General features: G+C 44.8%; 1 protein-coding gene and 1 pseudogene across 1 annotated transcript; one reads left to right on the top strand and one right to left on the bottom strand.

The window, feature by feature from the left end:
* Positions 1–2104: 2104 nt before the first annotated feature.
* On the bottom strand, positions 2105–3887 carry LOC142398843 (immunoglobulin kappa constant-like; annotated as a pseudogene).
* An 8871-nt stretch (positions 3888–12758) lies between these two features.
* LOC142398200 (tripartite motif-containing protein 16-like) lies at positions 12759–14468 on the top strand. Its single transcript, XM_075482161.1, has one exon. The coding sequence runs from the start codon at positions 12795–12797 to the stop codon at positions 14466–14468; it is 1674 nt and encodes a 557-aa protein (XP_075338276.1). The 5' UTR covers positions 12759–12794.
* The last annotated feature ends 6966 nt before the right edge of the window (positions 14469–21434 follow it).

Below are 21434 nucleotides of genomic sequence, written 5' to 3'. Positions count from 1 at the left end.
CCAATGCAGCCTCATATCCTTTGATTTCTAAGATGAAATAATGTGTGCATCAAGAAGAACTTTCAGGCTGGAGTGCCACTATTAACTATAATTTTCTCCAGTTTTAATCAGTTTGAAGAAACAGATCAGAACTCCTCATAGTAAAAGATGAGTTCTCCCAGAAATCTGTACATCCTTGAATAATATAAGGTATTTTAGATATTAAAGATTATGTGAAGAAGATTTCTTGGAGTGTTCTTATAAATATTGAAATGATATAAGTATACTTCATGATAAATAAATCATATACACTACTAGTGAATGTATAACTATATATGCTCACGACATACAATTATATACATCGTATATGCAATTCAAATGCCATAATATGAAAAGTTCATTACTATCCTACTAAGTCTTGTTTCTTCCATTTCTCTTTGAATCAAATTGGAAGCTTCACAAAAGCTTTGAAAGGCCTCATTTTTACTCACAAACATTAACTGCATGCATTGTTGCTGACTTGACTTCCATGTTTTCTGGCTCTGCCAACACGTCCAATTTCTGTTTGAAGTTTCCAGAGTAAGAAATCTGAGCTCCTGGGCCTCAGCATCACTTCAGGAATCATCACAGCTTTACTTGATAAAATCTCTTGCACACAAACACCACGACTTGTAAAAACTTTGAAATTCAAATGACAAAAACGTGCACGTCCATGCACATAGCAGTCCAATGTATCTGCGCACACATCTGGAGTGTAGGAACATTTAATCTGCGGTCTGTGATCGATAAGTTTTGCAGGCAGCATGACAACAATTTATGATGTGCTGACATATCGAAAACTTTCGCTTTGGAGTTTGTGGAGCAGGTTATCTGAGCTCTGTGGCCTCAGGCATCATCCACTGACTGATCTAGTGGGTGCTGTGAAGCAGCTTCATGGGAAAATAATGATGAGATTAGCAAGGAGACATGCAACAGGCAGGGAAAAATATGGCATGATTGGCTGCAAATAGGTGGAATAAACACCAGAAAGCAGGAGGGTGTATGTGACCGAAGGGAAAGCCTCTGAGCATCTGTTGGTCGGGTTCATAAAAAATCACAGTCCCTTTGAACTGAGAATGTGACTGAAAAAAGTCACACCTCAGTTCTTTTTTTCCTTTAGAGTCTATTTATGTTCTCAGTGCTGTATGTCTCTGTTTTCTGATCAAACTTTATACCGTGATGACTGATCTCTAAATTCAAGATTGATTGAATGATAGCCTGATATTTTGCTTAAAGAATCTGTTTTCTTCAAAGAAATATACACTTATGTCAAGTCTGGATTGAAGACTTTCTTCAAGTTTTTAATCAAATCTTTGGGATCTGAAATATTTTAATATTTCTTTCATTTTCCTGTTGGGATCTGTTTGCATCAGTTCCGTCAGTTCCTCAGTTTTTCCTCTAGATGGCGCCAAGGAGCAGGGTTGGGCCACAGGCTCTGCAGGTGCGTTTTCCTTCGCACCTGCTAATCATCTACCCTCATCAGAGGAGGATAAGAAGAGGTGTCGGCCAGCACTTCGACGCCAGAGTGTTTTACCGTTGTGGTAACTCTAGGCCGCCGTACCTGAAAATTCTATGTTCGATCTTCTTACTGAAGACTTATTTCCGTATTCTCGTTCCCTGTTTCAGGTTTTTCTCCTGTCGGTGGTCTGTACTCAACCTTTGTCTGAGTTTCAGAGGAGAGAAAAACAGGAGAGATGTTTATGATTATAGTATCCATGATTTTTTTTGTTTGTTTGTTTCAATATAAATGTCACACAACTCTTGTGTAAGTGTAGATATCTTCTGGAGTTAGTGCACACTGAATTTTAGTTTCCCTTTGTACCCACTCTATGCCAATATATGTGTTTTCACCCCGAACACCGTTGAAATTTTGTTTTATATGTACCTATTCAAATCTGAAAATGGACAAAAAGGGATTCAGTATTCAGTTTGTGTTCATTTGAAAAATAGTCAACATCTGATTTTGAGAACAATTGACTGTTTATTGAGACCGATAGCAGAAAAAGAAACAGAAAAGCTACATAATGCACATAAAGCAACAGAATGCAATAACTGTCAAATATTTTCCCAGTCCCAGTGAGTGGGATCAGGACTGGGAACACTGGTCTGTCCTCAGTGTCTCTGAGACTGGAGTCTGGGAGACCTTGGTGGCCTCACAGGTCACAGAGTCCATCTTGTCCCACTGGTCAACAGAAAGCCTCAGGGTGCTGCTCCAGCTGTAGAGTCCTTCTGCACCCCGAGACTCCTGCTCTCCTCCCAGCAGGTGTTACCGCAGCCGTCCAACTTCCAGGACAGACTCCAGTCTGAGGGGAAGCCCTTGTTGGTCAGACACATGAGGGTGGCATTTCCCTGCTTCAGCTCCTTTATGGAGGGGGGCAACAGTGTCAGGGTGGGACGGACATCACCTAGGAGACACCAGTCAGCTTAGAGAACAGGAACCACACACTTGTCCATAGAACAGCAGACACTTGGACATCTCTACTGTCAGAGCTGATTTTCTCCTTTAAGAAGTTTCTGTCAGGTTCTGCTCCACCAGTCACTGACTAACACATTGTTTCACTTCCCTTTAAGAAACCTCTGATGCACATCAGCACAGAGAGAATCATCACACAGTTTGATCTGAAATATGTAAAACTGTACGGGAAATTTAAAACAGCAGATGTCTGCAAATTTAGAAAGTAAGTTTTGCTTTAGTTCCAGTTCAGAAAAGCATCTCACTCACATTAAACATTCTACATATGGAGCATAAATATTGCTTAAACAAATGAACACATGCTTTATTTTAAAGGGGATTTAAAGTAACGTATGACATGATCATTACAGAGATTTTAGAATATTTCCTCTTCAGTTTAATGTTGTTCTACTTGTACAAAATGCATGTTTTTATTCATTGTAGAGACAGTCTTGCCACAATATTAAAATATTTGCTCTACTTTCACAGAAATGTTGACAAATTTTAGCAAAGCCAAGCCAAGCTCTATGAGGATAAATAAAAACTATGACCGGTACAATTTTTGTCAAGAAGATATTTTTCATTCAAACATTAAATGGAATAAAGCCCGCTTAAAACTTACAGTCATTGATATTAAATACAGTAAAAACTTACTTCCAAACTCCAGTCTGGTTCCTCGACCAAACGTCCACCACAGTGATACAAACTCATTGAGCCGCCGTACAAAAACCTCTGACTGCACAGAGACACGGCTCTCTGACTCTGAGACAAACAAACTCACCAAAACTTTTGCTGTTTTCTAGAATTTTAGCTCAAATAGGAACTGAAGAAAACACAGAGCAACAAATGTCTCACATCAGATTTTTATATATTTAGTATTTTTATGTTTGTGAAAATAAAGATGGACTCATTTGATGCCGTCTTATGAAACATTTTTACAGAAGGTGAGATATCATGACCCCATGAATGAACTAATAAGAGACGCTGATAACAAATCTCATTAATTAACCCAAAATGTTGTACATAAACATGCATATATCTTTATTAGATGAAATTGTCACAAATGCAATAAAGCTCATGTTGAACATGTTGATAAATGCTGATAAGGAGACAGGAAGGGGTGAAGGATGGTGTTATAGTCCAAGTGTTTTTCACTTTTCAGCTTCTCTCAGTGTTGCAGTATTTCTGGGTTCTACGTTTTGTTCGACACGACTCTCTGACTCTGAAACAAACAAACTGCAGAACTTTTTAAATGTTTGAGAAATACAAACTTAATTACACATTCAGCAATACACAGGATATTTAAATTCATTATAAAATAATACATTTATGAATGTAAATGACAGACATATTTAACAACATGTGTACAGATAAAGTGGTAAAGCACTGAAAGATTCTGCCGTGCAGCCAGATCCATTGTAGAGTCCATCAGAGAAATATTGAGCAGGATTATTAACAATTGTTGGTCAATCAAAAAAAAAAAAAACATAAAAAGTTATGAGCATTGACAAAAAGTTTAATTTTGACAATAAAATAAAAAAAAAAATAAAAAAAACATGTTAATTCAGAAAAACACTATAAAGTTTCTGATCAATATCCTGATTGATGAGACAACTCCCTGTTGGAGTCAGTCAGAGCATTTCCATAGAGAGCCACTTTGCATCAGCAGCACCATGCTCCAGTGCTCTGGCAGAGTTTATAGTCCTGAGAGTTGAACACTGGATGACTGACAGCTGACCTTCATGACACCAGAAGCCACAGAAATCCTCCTCATCAGAAACATGACTTTGATCTGCGTCCTCATCTGGACTCTCCTCTGCTGCTGCTTCACAGGTAAAGTCCAGAGAATCAAACTCCTCTCCTCTATGAACATCCGTCCCTCTGAAATGAAGCCGACAAAAGCATGAAGCTGCTTTATGTTTTTGTCTCTGTATCCTCAGAGTCCAGAGGTCAGGTCACAGTGACTCAGGCTGGAGCAGTGAGCTCTGCTGTGGGAGGCTCCGTCACCATCACATGTAAAACCAGTCAGGATGTTTATGTTCGGAGTTTCTACCACCATTTAGCCTGGTACCAACAGAGAGATGGAGAAACTCCTAAACTGCTCATTTACTTTGCTGACAGCAGAGAATCAGGGATTTCAGATCGTTTTACAGGCAGTGGATCAAACTCTGACTTCACTCTGACCATCAGTGGAGTTCAGGCTGAAGATGCTGCAGTTTATTACTGTCAGAGTTACCATGAAATCAACAGTCAGGAGGTGTTCACACAGTGAAAAACAGTCGTACAAAAACCTCCCTCAGTCAGCCTGAACAGAAACTGAACCGACAGCTGCAGACACTGATACAGTTCACTGAGGACACACACTCAAACAAAAGCACATATATGAACTATTGATAAACTCTACGTGTAACACACATTTAATCTCTCTCAATAGATGCATATAAACATATTTCACATATTTTTCCGTACATGAACTCTCTTTAAGAATATTATCATTAATTCAACATTATTAACCCGACATAGCAGGTGACTGAAGCTCCAGTTCTCGTCACAGTCATCCAAATATTAGTGTATTAGTGTAGTTAATATTATATCCAAGTCTCTCCAAGTACATGGAGACAATAACACTACAGAAATAATAATAAATTATATTTCTTGTTTTAAAATTTATTTTGATTCATATATTTTTATCCATAAATACAGTTTCATGACTGGCAGCAGTTAGAAGATTAACCCTCGTGTCGCCCTTCGCATTCCGTATACACCCGGGTGTTCTCTCGCACCGGGTCAAACTGACCCACGCTCCGAGGATGAGCAGCAGGAGTTGGCACAGGTGGGGCAGTACAGGAGCGCGCAGCCTCCGCATATGTACTTCTCGCAGCCACGGCAGACGTTGTGCGTTTTACTGTCCTTCTTGGAGGGACAGACCTGACACCTCTTCCTCTTACTCGCAGGGATGGGTGGTGGTTTGACAGGGGCCGTGGAAGCGCCGGGGGCCTGGACCTGGACCCGGGTCTGGGTCAGGGCCTGGACCTGGACCTTGGTCGAGGCGGGAGGCTCACCCCTCAGCAAAGGGGCAGCAGGGGCAGCAGGGGCAGCAGGGGCAGCAGGGGCAGCAGGGGCAGCAGGGGCAGCAGGGGCAGCAGGGGCAGCAGGGGCAGAACAAGAAGAAGAAGAAGATTTTTTTTATTTTTACAAAAACATTTATTCACATTTTAACATAATACATCACACTGTGTCAATGTGTAAAACAGGATAAATTAGTGTTCAAGAAAAAATGCAAACTGCAGTTCATTATCATCATCAATGGAACAAAGAATATCATTAAAACACCAGATGCTTTTAAAACGTTGGAGATCGTCTGTGAGTTTGTAAAAGCTAAACTCCAGCCTCAGTCTGCACCTGAGGTTGCAGCACCACACGGAGACCGCCTCCTGACCCGCTTTGTCCGTCACTTTGTTCTTTCTGGAAACATAAATAGCCAACTTAGCTTCACCTAAGATAAAATTTAAAAGCTGAAACTTCCGTTGGTCTGTTTTCTTATATCCTGCGCCATAGATAAAACGTGTGATGCTAAAAGACTCATTAAATAGGTTAAACACGGTAGTTAAAAGAGTGAAGAGCACTGGGAGTCTCTGACACTCGCTAAAAACGTGATAAACCGTCTCCTGAAGGAGACAGAAAGGGCACTGGTTAGACACAGCCGGGTTTAAAACAGAGATAAAAGCATTGGAGGCGATGGCACCATGTAAAATCCTCCACTGGAGGTCAGTAGTTCGTTTTTTTTATGGGAGGTTTGTAGAGAACTCGCCACTGTGGATCAGCTCCATCGGCTCCCAGCCTGCCGGTCCACACAGTGGGCTCTCTGTCGCAGAGCCCCCTCCTGTTGAGCACTTTAACACAGAGGTGGTTGAGAGTCCTCCTTCCAGCCGAACAGAAGCCGAGGCTCCCGGGGCCCCGGAGTAGAGGCCCACTGAGTTCCCCAAGCTGGGGACTCACATGGACCCCAGGAAAAGGGTCCCCAGGGTCCGGCTCCACCCCTCTGCCGTAGTCCAAGAGGAGGCCTTTCTCTTTGCCAGAGAGCCTCCGCCTCCAGAGCTCCAGTACCCGCTCTGCCACCCTGGCGGACCTGATGCCGAGGAGAGAGCCCACAGCCTGCGAGTCCGTCAGCGCCGGCCCCGCAGTGTCCACCAGCTGCTGGAACACCAGAACCTTTCTCCTGCACAGTGCTGTTCCCAGTCCAGGCGTAGCTCCGCTGGACACGTCCAGACGGGCCCCGTGCACCAGTGGCTCCTGCAGCAGCCAGAACAGGGAGGCAGAGCTTTGTCGTGAGTCAAGTTTAAAAAGGACCCATGACTTAAAAACACTGTGATAAAAAGGAGGCAACCCGTTTAATTTTAATAAAGTGCAATCGGTTAAAAACAGAGCAGCATCCAGTCCCAGGTCACTCGCACGTTTAAAAATGCAGCCGGCCACTTCTCTCCACACCAAGTCCGCCGGACCTGTTAAAAACCTTTGGACAAACTGAAGCCTGAAAGTGGAGGCCCTGCTGGCCAGGTGGATGAGGCCCTGGCCCCCCTCCTCTCTCGGTAAAAACAGCACCCCCTGTGGCACCCAATGCCGACCATCCCAAAAAAAGTCGACAAGTTTTGCTTGGACCTGAGCCAGCAAACCTGACGGCGGGTCCACGCAGGCCAGGCGGTGCCACAGCAGAGATGCCACCGGGTTGTTCAGCACCAGCACTCTACCCCTGTAGGACATCTGGGGGAGCAGCCATTTCCATTTTTGTAGTTTGCCTTCAACCTTTTCTGTGATGCCCTCCCAGTTTCTCCTGGTCATCTCCTCACACCCGAGGAAGACGCCAAGTTATTTCAGCCCCTCTCTGCTCCATTGCAGGTGCTGAGGGAGAACTGGGAGGCCATCACACCATCTGCCCACAGCAAGGGCTTCACTCTTCCTCCAGTTCACCCTCGCTGCGGACAGAGTGTTAAAGGAGGCGGCTAGTTCAACTAAAAGATCAACCTCTCTCTGGGATCTGATCAGAACGATGACGTCATCTGCGTAGGCAGACAACACAATGCTCTGTTTAAAACCAGGTAAAAGCAGGCCATCTATGCGTGTGCGAATCCTACAGAGGAGGGGCTCCAGGGAGAGTGCATAGAGCATCCCAGACAGAGCACAGCCCTGCCGGATGCCTCTATGCACCCTGAAAGGAGCACACAGACTGCCGTTGAACTTCAGCATACTCTCAATGTTACAGTACAACACCCGGATCTTGGCTATAAAACCAGCGCTGAACCCAAACCTCTCCATGGTTTTCCAGAGGAAGTTGTGTTCAACGCGGTCAAAAGCCTTTTCCTGGTCTAACGAAATGAGACCAGTATCAATGCCCAATGAGCTGGAAACCTCCAAAACATCCCGAATCAGGTAGACATTGTCTACCATAGACCTGCCAGGTACACAATAGGTCTGATCCCGGTGGATGACCTGCTCCATAGCATTTCTCAGCCTGTTTGCCAAGGCCTTGGACAGGATTTTATAATCTGTGCACAGGAGTGACACAGGGCGCCAGTTCCTTATCTCCTGAAGGTTGCCTTTCTTTGGCAGGAGGGTGACAGCAGCCCTGCGGCAGGACAGCGGCAGGGAACCCAAAGCCAAGCTCTCATTAAAAACCTCTAAAACATCGGGTGCTAAAATGTGCCAGAAGGCCTTATAAAACTCGACACTCAGACCATCGATGCCGGGAGCCCTCCGTCCCTGCATGCCCTGCAGAGCAGCCTGCAGCTCCACCAGCTGTAAGGGCTGCTCCAGCTGTGCGCTGGTCTCCTCAGAGACCTGAGGCAGCTCACCACAGAACTCCTCAAACAGTGCATCATTCTCCTCATATGCACTCGCATAGAGGGATGCGTAAAAATCCACAGCTCGCTGTCTGATGTCTGCAGTGTCAGTGAGTTCCTGCCCTGTGTCGGAGAGCAGAGAGAGGATCACCTTGGCCTGACCTCGCTTCTTCTCCAGGCCGAAGAAAAAGCTAGAGGGAGCATCCATCTCGGAGATGTTCAGGAACCGGTATCGGACCAGTGCACTCTGCACCTTTGTGTCCAGCAGGTTGGCCAGAGCCATCTTTTTAGATTTGAGGACTTCAATACATCCTCGATTTCCTGTGGAAGTGGCAACTGTCTCCAGTTCCACGATCGCAGTCTCCAGGTCCCGTATAGATCGACAGGCATCCCGTGTAACATTGAGAGTATACTGCTGGCACAAGAGTTTTATCTCAGTCTTACCATGGTCCCACCACTGCCTGAGACATGTAAAATCACCTTTCCTAAGCCTAAAAATGGCCCAAAAATAACTTAGAGCTTCTTTAAAACCTTTATCAAATGTTTGCGTTGAATTAAAATGCCAGTACGCACTCCTGGGTAAAACATTCTTTAGAACAACATGACATAAAACCAAAGTGGTCAGTAAAACCGACTGGCATGATCGTACAGCCCTTAAAAACATTAAAATGATGTTTAAAACAATAAAAGCGATCAAGCCTGGCTGAGGAGACCCTACTGTCTGTCAGGTGGGACCATGTGTTCTCTGCAGTCTGTGTGCGTCCTTCACCACACATCCACCAGGCCGTGGGAGCAGACCAGCCGCCTCTGGAGCCCGCCGGAGCCGGAGCCGGAGCGGCTCGGCTGGGACAGGCTTTAATCAGGTGAACCTCTATGCCACAGCCAAAGCACTTCATTGTGGAGGAAGTGGCAAACAGTGTGTAATCGAACCCTTCCACACGCACAATAAACCTCAAGTTTAATTCCCCTGACTTGTCGTTGAGGATCATGAGGAGCTGTCTGCGGTGAGACACCACATGTGTCAGCAGCGGGGACTTACAGCCCGAAAGCACCTTCCTCAGCGGGGACACCACCTTCCCGTGCCTGGAGAGTTCCTTTATCAGGAACTCGTCACTGATAAACGGGGGCACGTTGGACAGAACGATCTTCGAAGCCGGCTGCGTCAGCGGCATCACCGGCTCGAAGATCCCGTTCACCGTGACGCCCGTTTCCACGAGCACCTTAACCTGCTCCACCTTCGCCACAAACAACACCACAGCCTTGTTCAGGCGGGTAGCAGATTTTACAGAGCTGTGCCCTATAACCTGCCCCACGGCCAGCGCCACCTCCTCCACGCTGCACAGAGAGCCGGCACCAACTCTGATGCCGTGCTTCCTGGACAGCGCGGAGAAGCCGCCAGACACCATTGTGGCTGAAGCACACCCAACAAACGCAACAAAAAAACATATGAGCAGATTCCCAATTAGGCTATCTACAATTGCCAAACTGGTATTAGTTCTGCCACACTGAAATGCTGATGCAGAGAGGGTTTTTTCCATGGTGGGGCTCAATAAAACCAAGACCAGGAACACTTTGTTTCTGAATGGAACTCTGTCATCCATCATGACTGTGAAAATGGCTGACATTGAGCCACAGTGCTTTAAATGGGAGCCCCCAATATCAGTCATCAAGCATCAAAATCTGCCACAAACACTTACAACAACACTCATAAAAATTTTTTGTTTGTTAAGACTTTGCATACCTAAAACAATTTATTTTAAAATATAGCAGAATTTAGTGTAAAAGTGAAGATTTGTGATTTTGGTATAAATAAAACAATTGTTCTTTAGCTAGTTTATGGCGATGGAATACTGCAAGGGACCAGCCCCCCCCCAAAAGAAAACCCCGAAAGAAACCCGCCCCCCCTGTGCACACGGCCCGGCCCCTGCCCCGCCTGAATCTCACTCCAAGCAAAATTGAAAACTTGAGAGCCCACAGCCTTGTTCAGGCGGGTAGCAGATTTTACAGAGCTGTGCCCTATAACCTGCCCCAAGGCCAGCGCCACCTCCTCCACGCTGCACAGAGAGCCGGCACCAACTCTGATGCCGTGCTTCCTGGACAGCGCGGAGAAGCCGCCAGACACCATTGTGGCTGAAGCACACCCAACAAACGCAACAAAAAAACGTATGAGCAGATTCCCAATTAGGCTATCTACAATTGCCAAACTGGTATTAGTTCTGCCACACTGAAATGCTGATGCAGAGAGGGTTTTTTCCATGGTGGGGCTCAATAAAACCAAGACCAGGAACACTTTGTTTCTGAATGGAACTCTGTCATCCATCATGACTGTGAAAATGGCTGACATTGAGCCACAGTGCTTTAAATGGGAGCCCCCAATATCAGTCATCAAGCATCAAAATCTGCCACAAACACTTACAACAACACTCATAAAAATTTTTTGTTTGTTAAGACTTTGCATACCTAAAACAATTTATTTTAAAATATAGCAGAATTTAGTGTAAAAGTGAAGATTTGTGATTTTGGTATAAATAAAACAATTGTTCTTTAGCTAGTTTATGGCGATGGAATACTGCAAGGGACCAGCCCCCCCCCAAAAGAAAACCCCGAAAGAAACCCGCCCCCCCTGTGCACACGGCCCGGCCCCTGCCCCGCCTGAATCTCACTCCAAGCAAAATTGAAAACTTGAGAGCCCACAGCCTTGTTCAGGCGGGTAGCAGATTTTACAGAGCTGTGCCCTATAACCTGCCCCAAGGCCAGCGCCACCTCCTCCACGCTGCACAGAGAGCCGGCACCAACTCTGATCCCGTGCTTCCTGGACAGCGCGGAGAAGCCGCCAGACGCCATTGCGGCTTCCCAGCAGTGCTGGGAAGCACACCCAACAAACGCAACAAAAAAACAAAGATAAACTCACAACACACTAGACAAAGTACTCAGAAAAACACAACTAATGAAACATTGAAACAAAGAAAACCAAGGATAGAGAATAAAGATCACAAAAACCACTTTTTCTCTCAGCCTTTCTCTCTGCTCTTCCACTTCCACACCTCTCACACAGAAGAAGAAGAAAAAAAAAAAAGGAGAAGCCTCGTGCAGCCGCAGAAAAAGTGTCCCCGTTCGGCGGCCAAAAGTGATGGTGACATTGTGGAAACTGTCGTTAGAGAGTGAGTGTGAAGAGAAACTTACCTGGTAGAAGTGAAACCGATCCCGGGAGCGACTCGGACGAGTGTTTACCCAGACTTTTATGAACTATTTTGGTGAGTTAGCTGCACCGATAGCTCGTTAGCTCAATTAGCAGTATCATTCTGGTTTAGTACACAAGAAAGAATAGTCAAATGTTTAATGGTACTGAAAAATGTTATTGTGTGTTACCGTGACCAACGTGTAGCAATTTACCAGCTGTTAGCTCAGCTGCGGCCTGTTAACGAGGCCGAGCACGGCTCCACAGCCGTCGCTATAGCTCAGATGCTAAAATGATGCAGCATTTCATGTGTTTCATATTCCTGTAGCTAAGTTGTTTATATTTCATTTAATGAGCTGTATTGTTAATGTGCACTAGAAAAAAAGTAAAGACAGTCAATTAAGCTGATGAATAATTACGCTGCATGTTATACTAGCTGTTTTTTTGAGGGACGAATTCCTCCGCTCAACTGTGATCAACACCACCACTGTTGCCGCATGGAGACTCTTGGTTCATGGGGACCAGTGTGGGCATCAGTGTGGTAGGACAGGGCCCAGTCCTGAGGAGTCACACATTTTATTTGCACTTTCTTTTCTGAGATCTCAGTATTTTTTACTTTTTTCTATTTTTTACATTTTTTTCCAAAAAAAACAAACTGACAAAGGAACTTAAAGAACTGTTTTCCTTGGAGGATCCTGAAAGACAGTAAACTGAAACAAACAGTGGAAAACAGGGGAAAAAAGGACAATTCAACCCATTAAAGGAGAAAGAGATATTTTTATTTTACTTTATCTTTATTATTTTCTATACTAGTACTTACCTGTTTCAGCTAATTTAATTTCATTCTGTGAATTTTTTTTTTTTTAAAAAGAACTGCATTTCATTTAATGTGTGCAAAACTGACCATTTTGTGTTAAAAAACAAAATTGAACATTTGATTATAAACATTCATACCATATTTTGTGTTGTGTGTTATGTGAGTTGGAGATCAATGCTCTCATGCGTCAGTGCTACTGCCAGTCTCCTTATCTGAACTTAGTTGATCAGATAGAAGCCAAGAAGACTAAGAGGAAGGTTACACGCACACTACCTGCTCTCAAACAAAGCAGCTCCACCTTATCTAAATATTTCCTTGTTCCCTCCCCTTCAGATTTGCATTGATGTAACTAACACCAGGTTACAGAGGTTTGACAAGCTCTGTTCTCTGCACCAACACATGATTCGTATATCAGAGCTATCAGAGCTATATCAGAGTAGTTTCAGCTTTGAGGAAGTGAAACTCACCCAGCCACTGTTGCTGGCATGTGAAATGGCTCAGAAAGGGGATCAGCTGGACCGAGAAAGCTTCTCTTGTTCGATCTGTCTGGATCTACTGAAGGATCCGGTGACTATTCCCTGTGGACACAGCTACTGCATCAACTGTATAAAACGTTTCTGGGATAGAGAGAATCAGAAGGGAATCCACAACTGCCCTCAATGCAGGAATACTTTCACACCGAGGCCTGTCCTGGTAAAAAACACCATGTTAGCTGATTTAGTGGAGCAGCTGAAGAAGACTGGACTCCAAGCTGCTCCTGCTGATCACTGCTATGCTGGACCTGAAGACGTGGCCTGTGATTTCTGCTCTGGGAGAAAACTGAAAGCCATTAAGTCCTGTTTATTCTGTCTGGTCTCTTACTGTGAGAAACACCTTCAGCCTCATTATGATGTGGCTCCATTAAGGAAACACAAGCTGGTGGAGCCCTCCAAGAAGCTCCAGGAGAACATCTGCTCTGTTCACGATGAGGTGATGAAGATGTTCTGCCGTACTGATCAGAAGTCCATCTGTTATCTCTGCTCTGTGGAGGAACATAAAGGCCACGACACAGTGTCAGCTGCAGCAGAAAGGACTGAGAGGCAGAGAGAGCTGGAGGGGAGTCGGCAGCAGATCCAGCAGAGAATCCAGGACGCAGAGAAAGATGTGAAGCTGCTTCAGCAGCAGCTGGAGGCCATCCATCAGTCTGCTGATAAAACAGTGGAGGACAGCCAGAAAATCTTCAGCCAGCTTATCTGTCTCCTCCAGAAAAGAAGCTCTGATGTGAAGCAGCAGATCAGATCCCAGCAGGAAGCTGAAGGGAGTCGAGTCAAAGAGCTTCAGAAGAAGCTGGAGCAGGAGATCACTGAGCTGAAGAGGAAAGATGCTGAGCTGAAGCAGCTCTCACACACAGAGGATCACAGCCAGTTTCTGCTCAACTACCCCTCAGTTTCAGCACTCAGGGGGTCTACACACTCATCCAGCATCAATATCCGTCCTCTGAGGCACTTTGAGGATGTGACAGCAGCTGTGTCAGAGCTCAGAGATAAACTACAGGACATCCTGAGAGAGGAATGGACCAACATCTCACTGAGAGTCCCTGAAGTGGATGTTTTACTGTCAGAACCAGAACCAAAGAACAGAGCTGGATTCTTGAAATTTTCATCTGAAATCACACTGGATCCAAACACAGCAAACACACGTCTGTTACTGTCAGAGGGGAACAGAAAAGTGACATTTATGAATCAACCTCAGTCTTATTCTAGTAATCCAGACAGATTCACTGTATGGTGTCAGGTCCTGAGTAGAGAGAGTCTGACTGGACGTTGTTACTGGGAGGTGGAGAAGAGAGGGGGAGGAGTTATTGTAGCAGTCGCATACAAGAACATCAGCAGAGCAGGAAGAGGGAATGAATGTGGATTTGGTCGTAATGACAAATCCTGGGCATTGAGATGTTACCAAAACGGTTATGAATTTTGGTACAACGATATAAAAACCTCCATCTCAGGTCCTCAGGCCTCCAGAGTGGGAGTGTACCTGGATCACAGAGCAGGTATTCTGTCCTTCTACAGCGTCTCTGAAACCATGACTCTCCTCCACAGAGTCCAGACCACATTCACTCAGCCGCTCTATGCTGGATTTTATATCGGATGGACTGGAGACACAGCTGAGTTGTGTGCAGTGAAATAAGGTATTTAGTCAGCTTGTTGCTGACAGCTGGTTGCTGGGATGTCTCTGCTGCTCTGCTGTTTATTTGCTGCTTTTTCCTGTGTTTGTGCAGCCATGGAGGATATCACTGCTAATGATGAGTTTGATTCACAGAAATATTTCTCCACATGAAAATCCAAACTTATCTGAGCTCTAAATATTAGTTGGATCCTTGTGTTGACGTATTTATATGTAATTGTAATTGTAATTAATTTAATGACCACACAGCCAAGCTGGTGGAATTTGTTTACAGTACAGCTCTTTGTACAGGTTCCAACATAACATTGAACATATAGTATGACATACATACAAACAGACACATACATACGTCACATATAAATACATAAATACATAAGGGTCATACATAATTCATATCAACAACAGTCCTCAGCGACAGCATAAAATAGACAGTCCTCAGTGTTTGGAGTTCCGAAGAGTTATTGCTATGGGAATGAAACTGTTTTTGAAGCGGGTTGTTCTGGAAGTGACTGTCCTGTAACGCCTCCCAGAGGGCAGTAGCTGGAAGGCGTAGTGTGCGGGGTGAGTGATGTCGGAAATGATCTTGTGCGCCCTGCGTAGTGTCCGTTTGTGGTGGAGTGATTCAAGGGATGGAAGGGGTGAACCGATGATTTTGGATGCTCTGTTGATGATGCGTTGTAGTTTCTTCCGGGAGAGTGTATCAAGACTGCCGAACCAGACTGTGATGGATGTGGTGAGGATGCTTTCAACGATGGCTGTGTAGAAACGGAGCAGGAGATGGGACCTTACTCTGAACTTCTTGAGCTGTCGGAGATGGAAGAGTCTTTGCTGGGCTTTTTTGTAGATGTGGTCTGAGTTGATTTTCCATTTGAGGTTATTGCTGATGTGGGTCCCAAGGAGTTTGAATGTGTCAGTGATGGAGATAGGCTCACCTTCAGTGAACACAGGAGTTTTGGGGGATGGCTGGCGTCTGAAGTCGACGATGAGTTCTTTTGTTTTTGATGTGTTGAGTAGGAGGTTGTGGTCTGTGCACCAGGTCACTGCTTGGTTGATCTGTGCACGGTATTCGGTTTCTTGGTTGTTGGTGATGAGTCCTATGATGGTTGTATCGTCCGCATATTTGTACAGGTTGACAGAACTGTGGTGTGATGTGAGCTGGTTGGTGTTGAGGGAGAATAGCCATGGTGAAAGTACACAGCCTTGGGGTGCGCCTGTGCTGAGGGACAGAGGGGAGGATGTGATGTTGTTGATCTTCACCTTCTGTTGTCTGTTCCAAAGAAAACTGTGAATCCAGTGACAGATGCATGGGTCGATGTTCATGTCCAGTAATATATTGAGCAGTTTTTCCAGGTTTATTGTATTGAAGGCAGAACTGAAGTCCATGAACAGGATGCGGGCATATGTGTTTGTGGGCTCTAGGTGGTTCAGTATGGGATGGATTGCTAAGTTGACAGTGTCCTCAACTGATCTGTTGACTCTGTATGCAAATTGGAATGGGTCCATGAGGGGGGTGGTGATGGTTTTTAGGTGATTGAGTATGATGCGCTCAAATAATTTCATGACTGCTGATGTCAAGGCAATAGGTCTGTAGTCATTGAGGCAGGAGATGTTCTTGGTCTTGGGAACCGGGATGATGATGGATTCTTTGAAGCACTTGGGTACTGAGATTTGACAGAGGGAGGTATTAAAGATGTCAGCAAAGACCCCAGCCAGCTCTGCAGCACAGTGGTGGAGAACGGTGGGGGTGATGTTGTCTGGGCCGGGGGCTTTATACCTTTTCAGTCCCCTGAAGGTACTCCTCACCTCCTCCTCATAGATGGTGAAGGGGGGGAGGGGAGGGGGGGAGGGGGTAGATGGCGGAGGGACCGGTGCCTGCTCAAACCTCCCATAAAAAAGGTTGAGTGTGTCAGGAAGCTGATTGTCACTGTCAGGTGTGGGGGTGGATTTCTTTTTGTAATTTGTCATGCTTTGGAGTTTTTTCCAGATAGAACGTGTATCGTTAGTTGTGATTTGTTCTTCTAGTTTGGTGGCATAGTTGGATTTGGCTCTTCTTATTGCAGATCTTAGTTTGTATTTGGCAGCCATATATTGTTCTTTGTTTCCTGTCAGATGAGCTACATTTTTATCTTTTCTTAACTGTTTAATGTCCTTGTTAAACCACGGTTTGTTGTTGTTGTATTGTTTGACTTTTTTGAGTGGTATACACAGGTCCACGCAGTAATTGATGTATGACGTTGTTACATCAGCGACGTCACGGAGATCGCCTGCAGCATGGAAAACTTCCCAGTCGGTGCACGCGAAACAGCCACGAAGTTTTTCGATGGCTTCGGGGGACCAGCACTGGACGAGTTTTGTTGGTGACTTGGAGGATTTAACTTTTTGTCTGTATTGTGGAATTAGCAGCAGTATTGCGTGGTCGGACCTACCCAGCGGAGCCCTCGGGAAAGCACGGTAAGCCTCTTTGATGGTGGTGTAGCAATGGTCCAGCGTGTTGGTCCCTCTGCTAGGGCAGGTTACCTGCTGATGGTAGCCGGGGAGCTCGGATGATAAATTAGTCTGGTTAAAGTCACCGAGGACGATGACTGCTGTGTCTGGGTGTGAATTTTCCACCGAGGAGACATAGTTGGCCAACTCGGCTATGGTGGTGATTGCATTAGCCTCAGGTGGGATGTACACACAGATCCTAATTACTGATGCAAACTCCCGTGGGAGGAATGATGGTCTGCATTTGACAGTGAGGTATTCCAGGTGAGGGGAGCATACATGTGTGAGTTCTGTTGAATTTGTACACCAGCGTTCATTGATCATAATGCAAATGCCACCGCCTTTAGACTTGTGCGATAGTTTGGGTGATCTATCGGCACGGTGTAATGTGAAACCTGGAGGTGTTACCGCTTGGTTAGGTACAGATGGATCCAGCCAGGTCTCTGTCAGGCAGATGGCAGAGCAGTCACTGTAGTCTTTGTTGGTTTGAATCATAAGTTGGAGTTCATCCATTTTGTGCTGGAGCGATCTTACGTTTGACAGCAGAAGGGCAGGGAGCGGTGGTCGGTAAGGGCGTCTCCTGAACCTGGCGAGGGTGCCTGAACGGCGGCATATTTTTGGTCGGCAGCCGTGGTGTTGAGTGGCTTGAGATGTTTAATACCCGTAATTTCTGCTCCAGCAGGGACGTAGATGGACCCAGATCGCTGTGAGGGCTGGATCTGAGGTTTAGGAGCTCCGATCGCGTGTACTGGATTAAGCACGACACTTCACAGACTAGTAACGCAGACACTAACATGACAGACAGGAACACTGCTCGTACTGTGGCAAGCCTCACGACCGCCATCTTGCCTCTCCCAGCAAGCAAAAAACTATGTTGTTGTTTCTCTTCCACTTCATGTAGCCAAACAGAGAAACCAGCAGACCTTCCTATATCACAGATTATTTTCAGATCTCATTACTTTGTAAATGTGAAAATAGTTCTGTAGTTTTACTTACTTTGATTTGTTTCAGTGATCAAATGTTTTTGCTGTTTTCTAAATCAACAAAGAAATGAAGAAGTCTGTTATGAGGTGTTCAGTAACTGTCATTTCCAGGATCAGGAGATCAGTTATCATGTTTAATGTGAGAGCAAATTAAAGTTTTTATAAGAAATACCACTTTATTGTTCTGACATTTATTCTTTAAAAGTGAGGAACTGTTTGTAGATGACTCATAAGAAAAAACAGCATTGACATTATAAACTAGAAATTTTCGGAAGAAATGTTGATGGGTACCAATGGAGCTACTGCACGCTGAGAGACAGAGGCTGTCATGTTATAGTCATATTGTATTGGGAGCAGACTTAACACAGTGGCTGGCATAGACCTGTTATAACAGGTCAGCCATCTTGGCTGTGCCCTCAGAAGGAGAATCAGCTGTGTGATCAGTTGCTGTGCAGACAGCTGAGTGGGTAAGAGGAGAGGAGCGCACACAATATGGCTCCAACTGACAGGGAGACCTTGGTGTTCAATACTGATATGTGTGCCTCGAACAAACAGTCACTGTTAAAAAACTATGAGTCATATTAAAAAAATTCTTGAACTGTGAGCGCCAGAAGGGACGGAAGAAGCCACTGGTGTAATTTTTATTGTGCTCCTCTGTGGGGTATTTTTTTATGTTAGTTTTAAAAACAGCCTTCACATTGATTTGATAAGGAGATGAGGTGACCTGGCCATAATGGCAGTCAATGGCAGCCCGAGTGGTCGCTCTCTGCGTTCAGGGGTCATTTGAGAGAAAACCGTGAGGCCAAGCACAATGACGGTGACATTGGGTGAAAGAGGACAAAAATACCTATATTTTGAAGTATAATTTGTCTAGTTGCAGCAGACATTTTGGACGTGTGAGAAGTATGTTTGAGTTATACTGGTAGTCATTCCGAGCTTGTCAAGATAGAGTGTGAGACCCCAGGACAGCAGAGTGAGAGGAGTCCTGAGTTTTTATTAAAACTTAAATGCTTGAAAAGCATATCCCCACGTGTCCACTGATAGGGAATAGTGTGCTATGACTGTTCTCTCTCATTACTTGAAGATATTCCCAGAAAATCAGGAAAAACTTTTGGCCCATTGGAAATGCACTAAAATCCATATGTAATGGGACAAAAGTAGCCTTATTTGAAGGCCTCATAACTCAGACATACTTTATCATAGAGATATCATTCAAAGTTTAAACAGGCCAGGAAAGACCCAACATTAACTGAACTAAAGGGTTTGTTGATATATGTTATTGCTTTTACACAATGGCAGTTTAAGTTTTTGGGAAAATCAGGACTCCTCTCACTCTGCTGAGTGAACTCTGTTTTACCATCAGAACCGAAGAGCAGAGCTGGATTCTTTAAATATTCATGTGAAATCACACTGGATCCAAACACAGCAAACACATATCTGTTACTGTCAGAGGGGAACAGAAAAGTGACATTAATGACACAACCTCAGTCTTACTCTAGTCATCCAGACAGATTCACTAAATGGTTTCAGGTCCTGAGCAGAGAGAGTCTGACTGGACGATGTAACTGAGGTGGAGATGAGAGGGGGAGGAGCTGATGTAGCAGTCGCATACAAGAACATCAGCAGAGCAGGAAGTAAATGTAGATTTGGGGGAAATGACAAATCTTGGGCATTATATTGTTACCAAAACGGTTATGAATTTTGGTACAACAAAATGAAAACCTCCATCTCAGGTCCTCGGGCCTCCAGAGTTGGAGTGTACCTGGATCACAGAGCAGGTGTTCTGTCCTTCTACAGCGTCTCTGAAACCATGACTCTCCTCCACAGAGTCCAGACCACATTCACTCAGCCACTCTGTGCTGGACTTTGGATTTTGGGCTCTGGAGCCACAGCTGAGTTGTGTAAAATGAAATAACTGTATTTAGTCAGTTTGTTGCTGAGAGTTCATTGCTGTGATGTCTCTGCGCTGCTGTTCTGTTGTTTATTTGCTGCTCTGATAACAAATTAAAGTTTTTTGAGAAATACCACTTCATTGTTCCGACATTTATTCTTTAACAGTGAGGAACTATTTGTAGATGACTCATAAGAACAAACTGAAGGAACACTATAAACCAACATGGTTCAACATTATTACAATAAAACACATATTTATATAGAAAGAATCTGTCATGGTTTTCTCTGGTTATCAGACCCAAATGCAGAAAACTCTCAAGAGTCCAGATAGTTTGAAGTGTTTTATTTTCAATGTGAGGAAAATGTCGTTGATGGAGTGGACCTTTCCAGAAAGTGAAGTCAGTCAGGGGTTGGCACCACAGTGGTTGCAGGAATAACTGGGACTGAAACAGATGCACAGGTGAGTCTGGATACGGTTTTCTGAGCAGGATGCAGATGATTGGAGACTTACAGTTTCTTAGATGCGGTTCCACTTGGGGGGGCAGATAAACACTGAGGGGTTTCTGAAGGTGGAGGGTTTGAATCCAGATGGGTATTCCGGAGCACGGTGGAGAGCGGACTGGGTTCGATCGGGAGCAGTAAGGAGAGCACGGCTGCCAGTAGTAATAAGGTCCAGGTCTTGGGAGAGTCTTCAGGTATGTGTACAGGATACAATGGTCCGAGCTTGGTTTCAGGAAACTGGAAAATCTTGGAAGCCAAAAACACAACTAGTTAGTTTTACAAGGAATCTCGACAGGTTCGTGGAAAGATAATACACAGGCTTGAAGTACCACTTATGGCAACAATCAGGCGCCGAAGGACTGACAGCGATCTCCTTAAATGCTCCTCCTTGATGATGGTAAGTTACTGCAGGTGTGCCTCGTCAGATGCCAGCCTCAGCCACCGTGCTCCTGACTATCACCTGGTGGAAGGAAAAAGAACCACCACACTCCCAGACCCCAACAGAATCAGCTCTAAAAATATATAATTATGATCTTTATGAATGTGGGATGTTATTTAATTTGAGTTTGGGAATAACAAAGATTGCTTGTCAGTTCTGTGTTGACCAAACAAAGGTTTGGCACAAATCTTGAAAAGTGGGCTATAGTTAACTTATCCCGGAGATCATAGTTCATCAAATTTATTTTCAACTTGATGCTTTTTTCCAATGTCTGACTTCTTGATTATTATCATCATTCAGTCCCTCCCCAACCAGAGCCACTTGTATACCTACAGGGACTGGATTGTGCAGTGGTAAGATTGCCACCTTCATTGTAGGTGACCTGGGCTCAAATCCCCTGCATGAAAGGTAATACCTCCAGTTGGGGTCCTTAGGAAAGACCCCCTTACCCTACCTGTAAGTTGCTTTGGATAAAAGTGTCTGCCAAATACATAAACATAAACAAACAAACCTGCAGATGGTCAAGAACTGGGCAGTGACAGAAAGAACTAGAACATTTCTGACGAAATTTTGATGGGTGCCAATTGAGCTACTGCCCGCTGAGAGACAGAGGCTGTCATTTTTATTGTCATATTGTATTGGGAGCAGACATAACACAGTGGCTGGCAT

The sequence above is a fragment of the Odontesthes bonariensis genome, chromosome 14 (assembly GCF_027942865.1).
Source record: "Odontesthes bonariensis isolate fOdoBon6 chromosome 14, fOdoBon6.hap1, whole genome shotgun sequence".
Taxonomy (NCBI): domain Eukaryota; kingdom Metazoa; phylum Chordata; class Actinopteri; order Atheriniformes; family Atherinopsidae; genus Odontesthes; species Odontesthes bonariensis.
Note: the sequence above shows the minus strand (reverse complement) of the source record. Positions and strands in the feature narration are given on the sequence as shown.